This window comes from Neolamprologus brichardi, chromosome 1 (genome assembly GCF_056152115.1).
Source record: "Neolamprologus brichardi isolate AB-2024 chromosome 1, ASM5615211v1, whole genome shotgun sequence".
NCBI classification, from domain to species: Eukaryota; Metazoa; Chordata; class Actinopteri; order Cichliformes; family Cichlidae; genus Neolamprologus; species Neolamprologus brichardi.
In genome coordinates, this window is record NC_142104.1 from 45,113,614 (window position 1) to 45,131,954 (window position 18,341).

The following is an 18,341-nucleotide window of genomic DNA, read 5'->3' on the forward strand; positions in this document are numbered from 1 at the left end:
CCCTAACCATCACTGGGTTATAATAATATGTAATTTTATGTATAACACTGAAAAAGGGTCTTTTCAGTTTTGTTTTATTATTTACTTTTGTGTATGACGAGCCACAAGTTTTCTCTGTCTGTCAGTAGCAAGCTCCCCGGGCTTTATAAAGTGGAGGTAACTTCATTAGAAGAGTGGCTGCAGAGAAACTTTCCTAAATGAGCTCGTTGACTCCCTGGCCAGCTGCTCTGGTTTGTACCATATCAAGGTAAAAACCTAGTGCTGCATGTTAAAATGAAAGAAAAGTAACTTCCTGAAAAACAGAGTAGTCATGTAGTCTGTGCATGACTTACTCTACACTGTAACATGTTTTAGTACTCCATTATGATTATTATTACTATTACTGGGCAGTTTTCGTACCCAGGAAGCTAAGCTGGTGTACTGTTATCAATCGGAGTGTCTTAAAGTCAAATTCCCGACAGTTCCGGGGACTAAATTCTACTGAAGTGTGTCTGAGGAAGTGTGCCACGGTTCATCCTCTTTCCTGTCGTAATAACTGTCGTATATAAATAACGGTTATGAATTTGATAAACTAGCTTTATTCATTCACATACCAGACTGTGAATATAGCCCCTGACACAGACGGTGTTTCAGTGTGACTTTTCCATTCTGCTCCCAAACCTAACTTCAGGCTCATGTTCCAACTATCCTTTTCCCCAAGGAACGTGAACGCACCGCTACAACAGAAGGGCGAGCAGTGCGCATGCTCGCAGGTTTTACATTATTAGAAGCCTATACAGAAGCGTGTACCTATTCGTTAATGGGGAGTCGTCATCTAGTTAGGTAGATATCGAAGTGGTTTTGTGGCACGTCAGCGTTTGCTGGATAACGACCGGCGGCATTCATGTACTGACAGATATTTAAGTTACCGTAAAGCTGTTTGCGTGTCGCTGGAAGAAGGGACGATGTCGGCAAATAAAACAAAGAAGGTCAAAATGGCTACGAAATCTTGTCCTGAATGCGACCAACAGGTAAGAAAATACATCTTTAATTTTTAGGGGTGTGTTGCTGATTGCGTTTCGTTTTATTGATACCGATCATGGCAGCCTACGGCAGTTCCCAGCTCTAGAGACGGAAACGGGGTTCAGCGCGAGCCCCGGTGATCACGATGTTTCTCAGAGGGCTCAGCTGGTAGATGCTGATTTTCCGTCGGTATCCATGTCCGTCTTCACGGTTATGGCTTTGTGACTTTGTGTGTATAAAACAGACGGACATGTGATCACATGTTTGCGTTAGTAATGTAAGGGACTGGTTCAAAAGTTCAGTAAATGAGTTGGGCTATAGTAGCGCATTTTCATTACCGTGCCTCAGCTACGTGTGATCTTCACTGAGTATTTCGATTGGTTAAAGATAAAAATGAAAAAATCAGCCCTTTGGCTTTGTGAGCATCTCTTCCTGGAACTACGGTAATGGTGCTGGATCACAATGGACTCTTCAAATTAAACCAACAGACTGCAACAAGTCTGCATCAGTAATGGTTAGTTACAGTCGACCCTGTCCTCACACTACCACCACACACAAGCATGTGTTACTGTTTCTTTCTTTTCATTAGTTGTGCGTCTGGCTTACTCTTCTGACCCTGTGAATAAATCCGCTGAAAATAGTTCTGCTCAGCAGTGAAACTGCTGCTGGGAAGATGTAGATGATACACTTAGGCTATAAAAATATGAAGTGGGTGTAGTACAAATGCCAGCATTTTATCACAGTTTAATTAAATATTCCTAAAAGCAGTTGTAAACAACATGTGCATGGTTTTTAACTTTATACCAAATGCTGTTGCTATTTGTAGTTTGAAAAACTGTAGATGAGTCATTAGTTTTTCTTTCTTGTTCACTGAAAGAAATCTGTCCGTTTTGTGCTTGAAAAAGTGCATTATAGTCAGCTTCAGTGTCTGAAACTCCTCCTCAATGGTTCATAGGAACCATACCTGTAGATATTCCATTCACCTTTTCTGCTTCCCACAAAGACATGGCGAGTGGAATCAAAGATCTCAAATTTGGACTCATCAGACCAAAGCACAGATTTCCACTGGTCTAATGTTTATTGGCTCAAACAAATCTATTTTGCTTGTTGCTTTTCCTTAGTAGTGGTTTCTTAGCAGCTATTTGACCACAAAGGCCTGATCTGCACAGCCTCTGCTGAACAGTTTATATAGAGATGTGTCTGCTACTGGAATTCTGTGTAGCATTTATCTGGGCTCTAATCTGAGGTGCCGTTGTGATTTCTGATACTGGTGACTCAGATGAATTTATCCTCAGCAGTAGGGCTGCCACAAACGATTATTTTGATACTCGAGTAATCAGATCATCATCCATTGGACGTAAAACGTACAGCTTATTGCACCAGCAGCATCTGCTCTTAAAGAACTATCATTAGCTTACAGCTTTAAGTGTTAATGGTCTGTGCTAACTAAACATAAAGACAAGATGATAGTTTATTAAATTTGAATGAAATTTGCAGATTGTTTCGGTGAAGTTTAATAAACTCCTTGCTATCTAAATATAACAGGACACCGGAGTAAATTCTCGAGCATCTCACACTTCTGATAATCAGCTGTCTGCTTGACGTTTATTCAGCTGTGTAAAAACTATAACTTTAATCTCAGCCAAACCGATTTACTCAGGAACAAATAAAATACTAAAAAAAAAGCCAAACAATAACATTTTTAAGTTATCTAAGTGACTTATATATCATGTTTAACCTGAGTAGCGAAAGATGGCGGTGGGTTTGAAAACGATTAGCCGGGAGTCCGGTGTTCTCACGGCTCTAGTGAGCCTAGCCCCCGGCTAGCTATCGAGCTAGTGGCTAACAGACGTCTCCGAAAACGTCGGAGCGCTTTTGAAAATATGTGGTGTCTTGATAAACTGAGCAGATATTTGAGGTTTACACAGCTACATTCTCGCCTGAAAATATGTTAAACGTTTATTTTGTGACCCAGAAAGAATAATAAGAGTAATATTAAAACTAACTAGCTGCCGCCATTGTTGGAAACTGAGCTGGGCCGCGCTATGAATTCTGGGACACAGCTTCTTCTTCTTCTTCTTCTTCTTCTTTGGGGTTTAACGGCAGCTAGCATCCTTGTACATGCAGTGCTGCCATCTTCTGTTTCAGTCCGTTATTACACTCTTAAATCCTACTACTTATTCCTGCGTCTTTTGTGATCTTACAAAGCTTCAAACGACGCGTCGACTATTAAATCAGTGACTAATCGTGACTAGTCGACTAATCGTGGCAGCCCTACTCAGCTGCAGAGGTGACTTATGTTCTTCCTTTCCTGGGGCAGTCCACATGTGAGCCAGTTTCATCACAGCACTTGATGGTTTTTGCGACTGCACTCGTTGACACATTCAAAGTTTTATCAATTTTCCAGACTGATTTTCTAACGCCATCAGATGGTTGCAAAAGGACTTTCGGTCCCATCAGATCTTACGGGACATTACTTTTTGACTTTTCCTCTGTAAACACTGCTCAGTTCATGGACTCAGTCACAGGTTTTGGGTGATACTGAATAAAAGGTTATTTCAGAATACTGTGTTTACTGAGACTAAAAGCGAAAGCTAACAAGTGAAATTGAAAAATCAGCTATTTGACCTGTTGCATCTTTCAATCAGGATGGGGTTGTTTGCGGCACACGACTACTTCCTTTCAAATAAACACTGAAGGCTGTTTCACCTTTTTAAATAATTTGGGTAGTCAGAGATGTAAGTCTATTAGGGGTGGGCGATATAAATTTGGCCAGCGATAGAGATTTTGACTATACTGCTCTATCGTGATAGCGTATGTTGATGATGTCATCAAGCTGCGCCTGTTTTGGTCAAAAGCATCGCAGCAGCTACAACCATTATCATCTGCAAATTATGGCGACAGTCACAGCAAAGAGATGAAGCACTTTTGAAATATGTGGAAAGCCAAAAACTGCGCTTCCTCCACTTCCGTAACATTGATTCATTAATGTTGAATTCTCTGCAGCTGCTCTGTTCCCATGTTGTTGCAGTATATGAATGACTAACCTCGTATTGTGGATGAATAATCTCAGTTGTTCTCCTGACTGAAGTTTGGCCCGTGTATAGCATCCTGCTATGCAACTGCATTTGTCCCTGACCACCAGAATCCCTCACGTTAACTTTTATCGAGTGGAAAAAAGTTGGCGTTCATCCTCCAGCTTCACTGTGCTAATGTTATGCTAACATAGCTGTGTCGCTAGCAATCACGTAGCACAACATTATATACCAGGTAGCAGCGCCGTGCAGAGAGGTTTAAAGGGGCGGGTGTTCAAAGTTAAAAAGGGGCACATTGAACCAGGCTGAATAACAACAACACACATTCATCAAGAATCTAATATGGGAAGGGCAGGGCTGTGTTGATCTGAGACTGTAGACAGTAAAAAGTCCATAGGAGAGATGGTAGCTGATTAAACAAGTGTCATGAGATAATAACAAAATGCAAAGATTGGTGACAGCACTTGGAACCATAAGGCAACAAAAACTGTGAGAAATAATTTAGGCTCTGCCTGTGAATCACTCTTTGCTTCTCTTCTTCCTTCCATCCCATCATCTCATATTTCACTCTCCACTTGCTGTCTATCTGAGAACAAGGCACAACTTGCTATTGCAATAAACTATTATTTAATTATCCACACCTAACAACTCTTGCACTTAATCTATAATAAAATGATGACAGAAAAATGTTATAGCTCTGCCTTTAGTAGCCTCACACAGCTCTACTGTTCCCTCCTCATGTCCTTACCAGCCAATGTTATATCATGAGTAATAATATAAAAAAAAAATCCATATACATAAAACACACACATGCACGCACACACAGTGACGTTTTAGACCTTCTTCAGAATACTGTATATACTATGGGCATCACGGTGCTGATCCAGAATCCTTACATTATTATTTATTACTAGAGCTACAATAATAAAGCAATGAGGAGGGGGAAGTAATAAATATGAAATAATGTATTTATGATTCCATTTGTTTCACTATCCACTCTGTGCAGGGGCAAAGCTTATTATTATTAAACTGTAGAGATACAATAATTTTACTGCTGTAAAATCCGAAAAAAATTTATTTAAAATATAAATCTAATATAATCTGCTTCTTAATGTATGTTCTTTAAAATACAGCGTGTGTTTTTTAAAATATTATAATAATGCATAATTATGTGGACATGCATATTAGATCGTTTTTTAGTGAAATATAATCCCTCCAGAAAGGCAGGAAAAGCCCGGAAACTTACTTTAAAACTAAATATGTTCCCTAAAACGGTGACAGAGCTACAGACTCATGACAGCCAGGTAGCCAGCAGCTATGACCAGCACTACATGTGCAGTTAATAAAAGGACAGGTAATGTTTGTCACGCTGTTGCACACACAGCACGCTCGCTTGTTTTAGTTCGTCAGTTGCAACAAGACAGCTTACCAACGTGTCCATAATAAGCTAATACTCCTGTGTGCTATACACTACAGTGTACGCTGTACACCTACACACTGGTTTTTTTAAAAAGTTGCCTCAACAGAAGGGCACTTTGGGCACCCATCAGGAAAGGGGCGGGTGCTCAAGCCCCTCTGGCCCCCCCCCCCCTCTGCACGTGCCTGCCAGGTAGTCCAACTTCAGTAACCCTACAAACGTCACTGCTGTTTAGTTTTCTGTCTTCATTTATGTTGGAAGTGATAGCAGAGCTGTACGTTTGAATTAGTTTCAAAAATCTCTGTCAGAACATGGTATGAAATGCTAACTTCCTGTTAACTTCTAACTCCGTTAAATTTAATAAATTCTGTTTTCATGGATGTTAAACTTAATTGTTACACCTGGTAAAGCAGCAACGCTGATGATTTTATTAAAGATGAAAGAATTTAGACCGTTTTTAACTCTTAGTGTTGGTTTGACTTTGGGACCTGAAGCAGACGGAGTTTAGGACCCAGATTCCTCCGTGAAGCTCCTCCCTACAGCAGCCGTAATGCTCTGACGATCCATCAAGCAGTGCAGCTTACCAAAGTTAGACTAAAACATTTTTTAACAGATTTCTGCAGCCAAAATCGGTTCGAGGTCAGTAAGAACAACCAGAATTCATACATAAGGCACACTCTTGATTTTTGAGAAAATTAAAGGATTTTAAGTCCTTATAGTGTGAAAAATACGTTATACAGAAGAAAATAATATATCGCGATATATATCGTTACCGCACGTGCTTCAAATTATATCGCGATATGGATTTTAGAAAGATATCGCCCAGCCCTAAAGTCTATTATATCAAAATTTGGTCACTGTAGTCCAAACTAAGAAAATGCAAAACAATGTTTCCACATACTCATTCAAACTGTACTTTTTCTACTCGTATTAATATGAACATTTTTCTTGTAAAACAAAGGGGGGCCTAGCAAAAAAAGTTTGGGAACCGCTGACCTAACCCCACTAACTGCATGTCTTTGGACTGTGGGGGGAAGCTGAGAGAACCCACACAAACATGGACATGCAAACGCCACACAGAAAGGCCCCGATCAGATGGAGAAGTCCTTCTCAATGTTACTGTTGCTTCTCACTGTGAAGCAATAGCAATCAGTGCGGCACCGTGCTGCTCATCTAAATGATATTAAAGAAACAAAGAAACTCAGCCTGGAAATAATTCAAATTTTGACAAATTGCCTGCAGTTTTTTTTTCTTTAAATTGTAATTGTGAACAGTTTGTTGGTTAAAAGGCAATAATAACAATAATCCATCCATTTATATTATAGTAATATAATAATTTATTTTTATTGTTGTAGTAGTAGTTTGTCATTTGATGATTATTATTATTATTATTATTATTAATATTAGTATTCATTTTAAAGACTTGTTTAAATTCCTTAAAGATCAGTGCTTCCTTTGTTCGGACACATTGGTCAGGGGGACTTCTACACTTGTTTGTAGAGCACAAACCAGTTCATGGCTAAAAATACTGATAAATCACTCTAGCTGCTGCTGTATAAAATGTTTATACTGGACTGGCTCTTACACAATAAAATATAGCCGTAATCCTTTGAGAGAGAAGAGTCTTATCTTTTGGTAACCTTTCCAAACAAGTCATACTTGTTCAGTCTGTTTCTAACTGTACTGTCATGAACCTTTAACATGCTGAGTGAGATCTACACTGTCCAGTGAAAAACACTGACATCAGTGAAACTTAAGTGGACCCTAGTGGGCTTGCAGATGTAGGAAATACAATCAAACCTTTGGCTAAAGTCTTCTGCAAGTAATGAGTCATAGTGCACAATGGTTATGATTCATTTAGTGCTAAAATGGCACGATTTAGTGGATATCTTAATTCACTCCATTGAAGTTTATCATGTCGTTTATTTGGAATAAATCTGCCCTGTGTTAGCGTTGATCCTTGAGATATGTGTCAGATTGTGCTGCAGGCTTTGTGCAGCTCAAACAGGAATCCACCTTGTGGAAATGATGATGTTTTAACAGTAATATACTGTTTGTTATTTCTCACTCTTTCTAGATTCCAGTGGCGTGCAAGTCCTGCCCATGTGGTTATGTGTTTATTAGCAGGAAACTCCTTAATGCAAAGTTAAATGAGCGCTCTTCCCCAGCCATAGCAGGTAAGTTGGTGAGTTGAAGTGCCTCTGCTGTTAGAACACTTTTGTTTAATTTCGAGTGTTATTACCGCCTGTTTCCAAACGTTTTGTGTGTAAACCAAAGATAAAAACCTACAGCCAATTTGGAACCACCAGTTATTCCAACATGCATGTTTTTGGATTGCACAAAGAAGCAAAGAACAAGTAGTGCTGTGGGTTAAAGAAAAATGTGAAAAAATAAAGTGACATGATTTGCATGGTGCTGGATTTTCGCTGCTCTTTGATTTAAAGACCAGCCTGACCCAAACTGCATTTGTACATTTATTTATTTATATATATATATTAGGGGTGCAACGATACTCGTATCGATATCGAACCGTTCGATACAGTGCTTTCGGTTCGGTACGCATATGTATCGAACGATACAACATTTTTAATTTATTTTATCAACTTTCCTTCTGACGATGCTGTCTGTGTTGAGCGCTCAGTGGATCTGCGCTCGACAGTGCAGCCTAGGCGGAGTAGTCGAACACAGATTGACTGGGTGCAGGGCAAGCTAGCTAGACAGAAGTTAAGCTCGTTGCAACATGGCAAATTGAACCTCCCCCACCCTCATTCAGATCTGGCGTTTGGAACTATTTTGGTTTTCATGTGACGTATGACCCTGAAGGTAAGCCTGTCATGGACAAAAGTAAAACAGTATGTTGGATGTGCCAGCAATGCTCAATTGGTGGGAACTAGTGTGTTAGCGCAGTTAGCTCGTTAATGTGTTGACGTCTTCCAGCCCCACTCATGAGGCGATCCGCGGTAGCTCGTTAACGGAGATTTGCCGTGTTGTGACCTTAACGTCATTTCAGATTAACGCTGACAGCACTAGTGGGAACACAACCAATATGACTGCACATTTACTCCGACATCATCCTAGTGCAAAGACAAGTGGAAGCAGACAAAAATAAGCACGCATGCTACAAACTTTACCCGAGTCATTTAGACAGCCGTTAGCACATGATTCTCCTTATGGCGACCTGATATGTTTAATATGCTGCTGAGAATATAGCCCAGAAGAAGCATATAGTATAGCTTTTATTTTGGAAAGAGACATTTCTCCATAATAAACTCTCTTTTCCAAAGATGAGTGATTCCTCAATCAGATACAGGGCTCGCAAAATCGCTAGCCCGACGTCCTGGGGCTTTTTTCCAGTCGGGCTACCAAAATCTATCTCTGCCCTGCCCGTCGGCCTATCGTAGGAAGGAAAAATATATGTCAATGCTTTTGCATTCTTTCGGAAATGTAGCTGGGTAATTATGTCATTGGCATCGGTGAGCCACTGTCAATATGTGACATACTGAAATCGCGTTTGAATTTGCGCTTGTTTTTTGCTTTCACTTTGCAATCGCGTGAACTGTGTATAGAAAGCGACAGTACTGATTGGTGAGTGATGATAATTTGCGCACCAATTCCTCTGACATCGTCTTATCAATCGTTAGCTTACTATGCAAACATGACAAGTGAAATCTCCTGCAGCTTAAATATGTGAGAGGTTGATCGCGCAGAGAATCGCTGAGCATTATGTGAGTGCGTGTGTAAAAGCAGCAGGATATATATTTTAGTTCTGCTGAGCCAAATAAGACAGGTCAGGGTGAAGAAGTGACAAAACGGAAAGGTTATGACAAATCAGACTATAAGGCAAAAAGAAAGTGCAGCTTTATGGTTTCATGGACAAAAGAATTTCTGTGGCTGCAATATGACGAGCTAAATAACCAGGGCTGCACATAAGTGGTCCGCAGGTGCGCATTCGCTGTCAAAATAAAAACCCGCACAAGATAAGAAGTTGCAACGCGTGTTTGCGTACATAAGATTTTAAGGAAGAGGACAGACATTTGTTTAGAACTCTTAAAGATGTCGAAGAAGCTCCTTTAAGCAATTACTGTGATGTTCCTCCACCTCCAAAGAAATGTTAGAAGGAGTCCGAACCACAAAAGAAGCGCGTATTCTCGGAAAAGTGGTTGCAGGAGGTGAGCTGGCTTCAAACAAATGATGAACGCACAGAGATGTGGTGCAGAATGTGCCGTGAAAATTTAATAAATGACAAATTAATAAAAAGGTATGAACATTTTTTTTGTATCGAAAAAATATCGAACCGTGACACCAAAGTATCGAACCGAACCGAACCGTGAATTTTGTTGTATCGTTGCACCCCTAATATATATATATATATATATATATATATATATATATATATATATATATATATATATATATATATATATATATATATATATATATACAGAATCAGTAAGGGTTTTATTGCCAAATGTTGAGCAGGTTTACAACATTAGGAAATTGCTGCAGTACTTAGTGCAAACATACTGTCATATAACGCTTAAATACACATAAAGATAAGAATTAAAAGTGCTAAGTAGATAGATATATACGTGAGTGCAGGTGGTGATCAGTGCCAACATGGCATGATGCAGTGAACACAGCGTAGGGTCATGTGTTAGTGGAACAGTCATCTGGTTATTGTTCATGAGTCCAACAGCAGAGGGAAGAAACTGTTCTTATGGCGAGAGGTTCTGGTGCGAATGGAGCCTCCTGCCTGAGCAGGTCAAACAGACTGTGTCCAGGGTGAGAAGGGTCAGCTGTGACTGAGCTGCACGCCCCAGAGTCCTGGAGGTGTACAGGTCCTGCAGAGATGGGAGTTTGCAGCCAATCACCTTCTCAGCAGAGCGCACAACACGCTGCAGTCTCTGTTTGTCCCTGATGGTGGCTCCAGCGTACCACACGGTGATGGAGGAGGTGAGGATGGGCTCGATGATTGCAGTGTAGAATTGCATCATCGTCCGTGTTGGCAGGTTGAATTTCTTCAGCTGCCTCAGGAAGTACATCCTCTGCTGGGCTTTCTTTATGACTCCCACTTCAGGTCCTGGGTGATGGTGGTACCCAGGAAGGAATGAGTCCACAGAGGTGATGAGGGTGTCAGTCAGGATGATGGGGGGGAGTGGGGCTGTGTGCTTCCTGAAGTCCACAATAATCTCCACTATATATATATATATATATATATATATATATATATATGCTCTTAACTCAAAAAGATCAATTGGACAATAACTTTAGTAATTACTTCCTCTAAATCATCAACCCCATTTTTACAAGAAGTCCTACCAATTACTGGTTCAGATATGATCAACCTATCTCTAATAATCGGCTATGTACCACAGGCCTTCAAGGTGGCTGCAGTTAAACCTTTACTCAAAAAGCATCTCTAGACCCAGCAGTCTTAGCTAATTATAGGCCAATCTCCAACCTTCCTTTATATCAAACATCCTTGAAAGAGTAGTTGTCAAACAGCTAACAGATCATCTGCAGAGGAATGGTTTATTTGAAGAGTTTCAGTCAGGTTTCAGAGTTCATCACAGCACAGAAACAGCTTTAGTGAAGGTTACAAATGATCTTCTTATGGCCTCTGACAGTGGACTCATCTCTGTGCTTGTCCTGCTAGACCTCAGTGCAGCGTTCGATACTGTTGACCATAATATTTTATTATAGCAGTATGCAATTTACATTAAATGTAAATGGAGAGTCCTCTTCACACACTGAGGTTAATTATGGAGTTCCACAGGGTTCAGTGCTAGGACCAATTCTGTTTACATTATACATGCTTCCCCTAGGCAGCATCATTAGAAGACATAGCATACATTTTTAACTTTCTGTCTACTATCTGATTGGCCTCCTGGTTTGTGGGAAAGACCTTGGAAGCCCAGAAATACAAAATATTTAGCCCCTTGTACTGCCCACACAGAAACCGTGTGATTGTGAAAACATGAATGAAATGTTAAAAATTGGAGACCTTGCTCAAAAAACAAAAGAGAGGAAACAACAAAAAAACAAAGCTGGTTTTGGTAACAAGTCTGAACAACACCCCACTGAGCAGATGGCTAAACAGCATGTGGTGTTTGTAATCTTTGCTTTAGACAAGCTGGACTTTAGGCGGAGGAGGACTGAGCGCATCCGCAGAGAGAGAATTGAGTGCCCTCTAACCAATGACATGGAGAACAGGAGGAGACCCCGGGCTAACAGCCAATCAGATCCCATACGAAGAGGACGAGGCAGACCAAAAACAGTGGGGCTGAAGAAACAGGAAGAGGAGAAAGGTAAAATAAGTCATGTTCACAGATGCATTTTGTGGCACTGATGTTTTTTTTGTTTGCTCATGTTAGGGACCTTTTTTAGTTTTGCCTTTGCTGTGTTGTCACAGTGCAAATAGACAGGAGGACAAAAGAAATGAGCAGGAACTCACTGAATAAAGTGGCTGTACAAACTATGGAATAATATCAAATTACAAATGCATCCAATGAAAATGGGGGAAACGGCGATGGAAAAGTCAGGTTAGATCTAGACTACCTGGCGCTTTGATATTGCCTTCTAGAGCTCAGTCGGCCCGTGACAGGAAAACCAGCATCGCCACAAACTTATACACACATTAAAAACCCTCATCTTTTTATAATTGGCTTGGGAAATGGTGCAACACTTTCCTGAAATAAACAGACATGGGAATACATGCTTACGATGGTATTTACAACTGAACATTAGGTGTGAGCACCTTTATTCCTCAGCACATCCTGAACACTCTGAGGCAGTTTCTGTCATTTCTTTAAGTAGTCTTCAGGAAGTGGAAGCTCTCCAGGCTTCCTATAAGTAAAGATACAATTTCAAACTGCTTCTTTGTTAAGTTGTCTGGTATGCAGACACAGCACTGCACACCACTCTTTATATTCAAATGATTTATGTCCATGTTAAGCAGCAGACAAAGAAATATGATCAGAAAGTGAAATGTAAAGTAAGGAGGGGTGGATCAACATGTTACTGGGGATTAGCAAGGACTTGTTTGCACATCTTGCACTGATTCTGGGTCGACTATGCAAATCTGCAAAAGCACAATGAAATAAATTGCCTTTGAGTTGTGTTGTGGAAAATTTAACAATAACCTGCAACACACCCAGTGAGCTTGAAGTGGGTTTAATGAACACATCCCAGTGAAGCCCCATCTCTGAGTTGTGGCCGTACATCTTACATACAGACACAGACAAACATCACATTATTTATCTGTAAAACATGTTTGGAGTCATGTCTGATTTTTTATGTTTCCTCAGACAATGAGGACTTAATGCACTTACACATCAGGAACTGACATGCTGGAAAATCAGCCTGCCTACCCTACAAACCTGCTGTAAAACCTGCATGCTATAAATACTCCAGTCACTCATGCTCAGGACTCTAACAGAGTTTGTGATGTTCAGACAGTCATGTAAATGCATATCATTTGTAAAATGATTAGAAACGTCACACCAACGACCTCCTTAACCCAGAAACACAGAATGTTTTCAGGTAAAACTGCCTGACTTCAGGTGTCCTCTGCATCCACTCGCTGATCCCTGCTCTCTTCTCCCCACTTCTCACAGCTGCTGTCTCTCCTGCATCTGCAGCAGTTCATGGTTGTGGCGTGTCAGAGGCCAGTGGGCCGTTCTTCTTCAGCTTTGCTTTTTCTCGTTCACTCTTTCACTCTGTCTTTGCCATTTCAGCTCCCAGTATGGCAAATGTGAAACTCAGTCTTCACACACAGTGATGTCGCTGGTGAGCCTCTCAGCTCGTGATGAGGAGCGCATGCTTGCATCCATGATGGCATCCGTACGTACTGCTACATGCTGCTGAACCCTTCAGGGTTTAGAGCAGTCTGCTGTCTGTTCTTGACTCTTGAAGTCGACGTCGTTGCTCTCGAACTGCATTTTGTCTCCAGATTGATTGTCCTCGAAGCTCGTTCTTCAGTGTGAGATCTACATGAAGGTGAAGCTGTGAAATATTCCAAAACACGGCTGCTGTTGTTCCAGTTATGTTCATCTATCATTTTGCTGCGGCGCTGTGCTTGTGGAGGACGTTGATCCAGCTCCAGCTGTACAAACACACAACATTAATATCATTTCATCACTGCTCAACAACACTTTCCCTCCATCTCTCTGTTACACACTTCACTGCATTCCTCAGTGTCGACACACTTCATACTACATGTATTCTTTCCCATATTTCTGAAAAATAAAAAAATCATACAATCAAAACCTGGATTTGCCCGGACCACCCGAGGGGATGCCTCCTACGGCCTCACTGGTCGCACAGCTTTGTGGACAAGCGCGTTCACCGTCCAGCCTTTTCTTCAATTCAATCCAATTCAATTTTATTTATATAGCGCCAAATCACAACAAAAGTCGCCTCAAGGCGCTTCATAGATACAGAGAAAAGCCCAACAATCATATGACCCCCTATGAGCAGCACTTTGGCGACAGTGGGAAGGAAAAACTCCCTTTTAACAGCATCTTTCTGGTCCAACAGTGTGAACCACCATAAGCTCAGGACAGAGTCCTTCCCACAACAGTCCTGACATCAGGCGTCGTATTCCTGAGGTTTCCCTCCCAGTGGTCCATCCAAAACAAAAAAAACTACAAATAAAAAACTCTTGTCCCTGTCAGCATCTCTTTCTATCACAACCATCTCCACACACTTGGAGTTTTCAACCAGACCAGGTGGAGGAACGCCGACCACGGCTCCAGCGGCCGTGTTGCTGAGCTCAGCTTCCTGTGTAGGAACAAGCGCCTCCTCTGACCTCGTGTTCTGCTCGGCCGTCACCTAAAGATTTACATCCCTGATAAGGAGCCTCACTATCTGTTTAACGTCTCCCATTACAACAGCCTCACTGTGTTAACGTTCCACATGCACGTAAACTGGTGACAGGAGAGCTCTTACTATGGTAAAGTGATATTACTGTAACTAATGTGATTAATGAAAAACTTTATTATCTTTAGAGCAAAGTGCTTTTGAATCTGTATGTGGAGCTTTTATTATGTGCACATGTATTTATTTACTAACAGTTTCTGAAGCAATAGGTGTTTACTGAATATGGCCTTACAGTACAGATACTGTTATGGTACTGTGAGTCTGAGACTGCAGATACCTGAAACTACAGCCAGTGTTGTTAAAGTGGAAAAAAATATTGATATATAACCTTTTAGAGCACTTTTTGGGGCGGATCAAAATGAATGTTGGTGCCAATCTTTGGACCATCTAAAGGCCTAATTATAATAACAATCAAATATTACTTTAAATGTATTTTATGGAAAATATATATATTTTTTTTCTGTTAAAAAACAGGGCGCTCATGTACCCAAACTGGTATTTAAAGGGTTAAAACAATGAAAATATGATTAAAACTTGATGTGGATATTTTAAGCAGAAGTAGTTTTAAAAGACTGACTAATTTAAAGTGGAAAAAAATATTGATATATAACATTTTTAGAGCACTTTTTGGGGCGGGACCATTTTTGGTCCCAAGGACCATGAAAGGGTAGGACTCTTAAGTTTTACAGAGAGTTAAGTACTTATTGCCGTGTGTGTGTGTGTGTGTGTGTGTGTTCACAGAGAAACAGGAGAAGGAGGTGGATATATACGCGAGTCTCTCTGATGAGAAGGCCTTTGTGTTTTCTGTGGCATTGGCTGAGATCAACCGCAAGATCCTGGCGCAGAGACTGATCCTGTGAATCAAACCCAGAGTAACTCAAAGACGACCAAAGACACGAGACCTCTCTGGAGCTGGCTGTATTTCACTTGGATTACGAGACACGATTCATGAAACTGCAAAGTCTTATCTCGTCTTGGCGAGAAGGATTAGTGTTGGAATATCAGTTATCAACCATGGATCAGAAGACTTCCATGAAATCACAGAGAGGAAGAGCTTACATGTTATCGTATTCAAAATAAACGGACTGTTATGATCTTTACTGGAATGACCATGAAAGACATTTGCATACGAGATTTAAAACAAACTGTCAGTAATTAGTGCTTTGCACAGTGCTCACCATATTTTATATGTTAGGAACCTTCTGCAGCTTCACATGAGTTTCACAATGCCTACAATGTGGATGGACTAAAACTGCTGGAGGAGGGTGGATGTTTCTGAGGCGGAGCACTAATGTTGCTTTTCAAATTTGTCCCACTTTGACCTTCTGTTGTTTCTGATTGCTATTGGTGGCTTTGTCCACAGTGAAGCATGAATCTGATTACTTTATAAAAATGTATTAAAGACAGTCAACACAAACATTTGACATGTAGTCGGGACTCACATGTTTATCTTTTCTAACTTTTGGTTGTAACTGCTGATCCCATTTCATATGCAGCGCAGTTGCTCATATCTGTGTTTGGTAGAACAGCAAAGATGGTTGTTGAAGGAGAACTTCCAAAATGTTCTTTAAACCTTATTTTGGCTCTAGGTCGAGTGACTTTAGATAATACCTCAACCTAAGTGGCCTAATAAGTGTCCAAAGGCATTTCTTAACATGGATTACAAACAGTTGCTGTATACATGAGTTACTTTGAGGAAATACTGAAACAAAGCAGTTCGATTGAACTGAATTGGCTGAGGGAGAGCTCTTAAGGTCCAAACGTTTCATTTTAGGAGTGTTGTGTGTACAGTAGGAGAGTAGAAATGAAACTCAGCTTTTATTCAAGGATTAAATAAGAAAATAGAAACAAAAAGATTTTGTAACAAATTGAGGAGATTGATTCAAACACCAAAACCAAGTGGACAGCACCGTGCAGAGCTATGAACCACAACACGTCCATAGGGTTTCTTCAGCCAGTCAGAGTTAATCAGGTGACCATAACCCAGTTAACGATGCTTTTATTAACCTCTGTCTCTCCTCCACAGCATGTCTTTATCCTGTCCTCCTTCTCTCACCCTGACCCAGGGGTCAGCAACCTTTAACACCCAAAGAGCCACTTGGACCCGGTTTCCACGCAAAAGAAAACTCTGGGAGCCGCAAATACTTTTTGAAATCTAAAATGAAGATAACACTGTATATATTGTTTTTTACCTTTATGCTTTGTGTGAACAACTAAAGTAAGTAAGTAAAGTTTATTTATTAAGCGCTTTTCACAGACAGGCAGTCACAAAGCGCTGTACACAAAGATTAAAATAAACAATACAATCAATTATACACAATGTAAAAGATCAAATGTAAATAATATAAAGAATATAAAATACGTAGATCAACAAAAGGCTTGTTTGAACAGAAAAGTTTTTAACTGCTTTTTAAAAGTATCCACAGAGCAAATAAGCTGTGTTGCTTATGAAATCCATGAAGTGCTACAGAGAAAATTACATTTTATTTATGTAATTAACACATTTTGAACTCTTAAAGAAATATAACAAAAGCAAAGACACCCAGCTGAACTAAAATGATCCAGCAAACAAAAACTGTTGTGAGCCGCCCCCCTTATATCTCCTTTGTGCTTTTGGAGCCTCAACCTGACTTTTAAAAAATAATTAGAAAAAAGCACTATGCTGCTAAAAAATAGATATTTGCAAAATTCTGCCTAAATATGTATTTTACCTGGTTAATGTGTGTGGCGGGGCGTGGTCTGCAGCGCCGCTGCAGGGGAGGCGGACGCACCTGAGCGGCACCTGCAATCACGCCTCGCCACCTTAAAGTCTGCTGTTGTGTTGGTGTGTGTCGGGCTGTGAGCTGCAAAGCTACAGCCGGCTGTGTGCGCACAGCAACCGTGTGTGAAAAGTGGTCAATAAAGATGCTGAAAAGCGAGTTCATGCAAACATCGTCGGGTCTGCTGTGATATGTTTACAATAAGACTTCTGCTCCTGAACCTCTGCGCACAGCGTCTGCAGATCAGGCTGTACGAAGTCACTTTCAACTTTACGCAGGACTGTAAGCTGTCGTCTGTGAGGCGTGAGCGTGTTTGTTTTTAGTTCACGGTGGAGCTGCTGACATCATGTGGATCAGAAGATCCATAACTGGCCTACCTGGGGCTGAAAGTCTCGATAAATGCAGGCGTTTCGTACATCAGCTTCCGCGAGTGTGATGCTGATTTTGAGCGGTGAAAAAATAATAGAATATAATTTTATTTTTATATTTCAAAATCACAATAATCTTCCAATGTAGAACTACAAGTTAAAAAAGAACTAACATAAATAAAATACACTTCAGATAAATACTCATTTATTTTCCCAAACCACGCGGAGCCGCAGTATAAGGACTAAAGAGCCGCAGGTTGCCGACCCCTGCCCTAACCAGTCACAGCAGATGGCCCCGCCCCTCCCTGAGCCTGGTTCTGGAGGTTTCTTCCTGTTAAAAGGGAGTTTTTCCTTCCCACTGTCGAAGTGCTCATAGGGGGTCATATGATTGTTGGGTTTTCTCTGTATGTATTATTGTACGATCTACTGTACAATATAAAGCGCCTTGAGGCGACTGTTGTTGTGATTTGGCGCTGTGCAAATAAAACTGAATTTTCACAAAAACAGAGGGCTGAGATTAACAAACAGCAGAAAAACAAATGAAAACCAGCATTTAGGGAACTTCCTGACTTCAAGCATTTTCATACAATGCCAAGGATTTGTATCCAGTTACATTTAAAACAACATTGTTACTTTTGTTTCATTATGTCCCTTAAAAGATGGAGAAACCTACACTTCAAAGCTCTGACAATAAAATGTTTGCATGTTATGACTGAGTATTGTAGGATCAGAGTGCCTATACCTAATCTTTGCTTTTTCACTTGTCGTAAGCAGGTAGCACCAGTGTTATGTGCTGGAGTAAACTATCATGCAGCGACTACAGAAAACCTGTGAAATCAACAAGATGTCATGATGGCTTCTTCCAACTACGTCCTTGTTC

The 18,341-nt window shown here is 40.6% G+C and overlaps 1 protein-coding gene across 1 annotated transcript; it reads left to right on the forward strand.

Annotated features, from left to right (window-relative positions):
- The first annotated feature begins 739 nt into the window (after positions 1-739).
- Positions 740-15,584, forward strand: hdip1 (HDAC and MIER1 interacting protein 1). The gene is made up of 4 exons (XM_006804165.3): positions 740-1,010; positions 7,532-7,631; positions 11,583-11,762; positions 15,076-15,584. Exons 1-4 carry the CDS (start codon positions 945-947, stop codon positions 15,192-15,194), a joined length of 465 nt encoding a protein of 154 aa, XP_006804228.1. The 5' UTR covers positions 740-944; the 3' UTR covers positions 15,195-15,584.
- Positions 15,585-18,341: the final 2,757 nt, after the last annotated feature.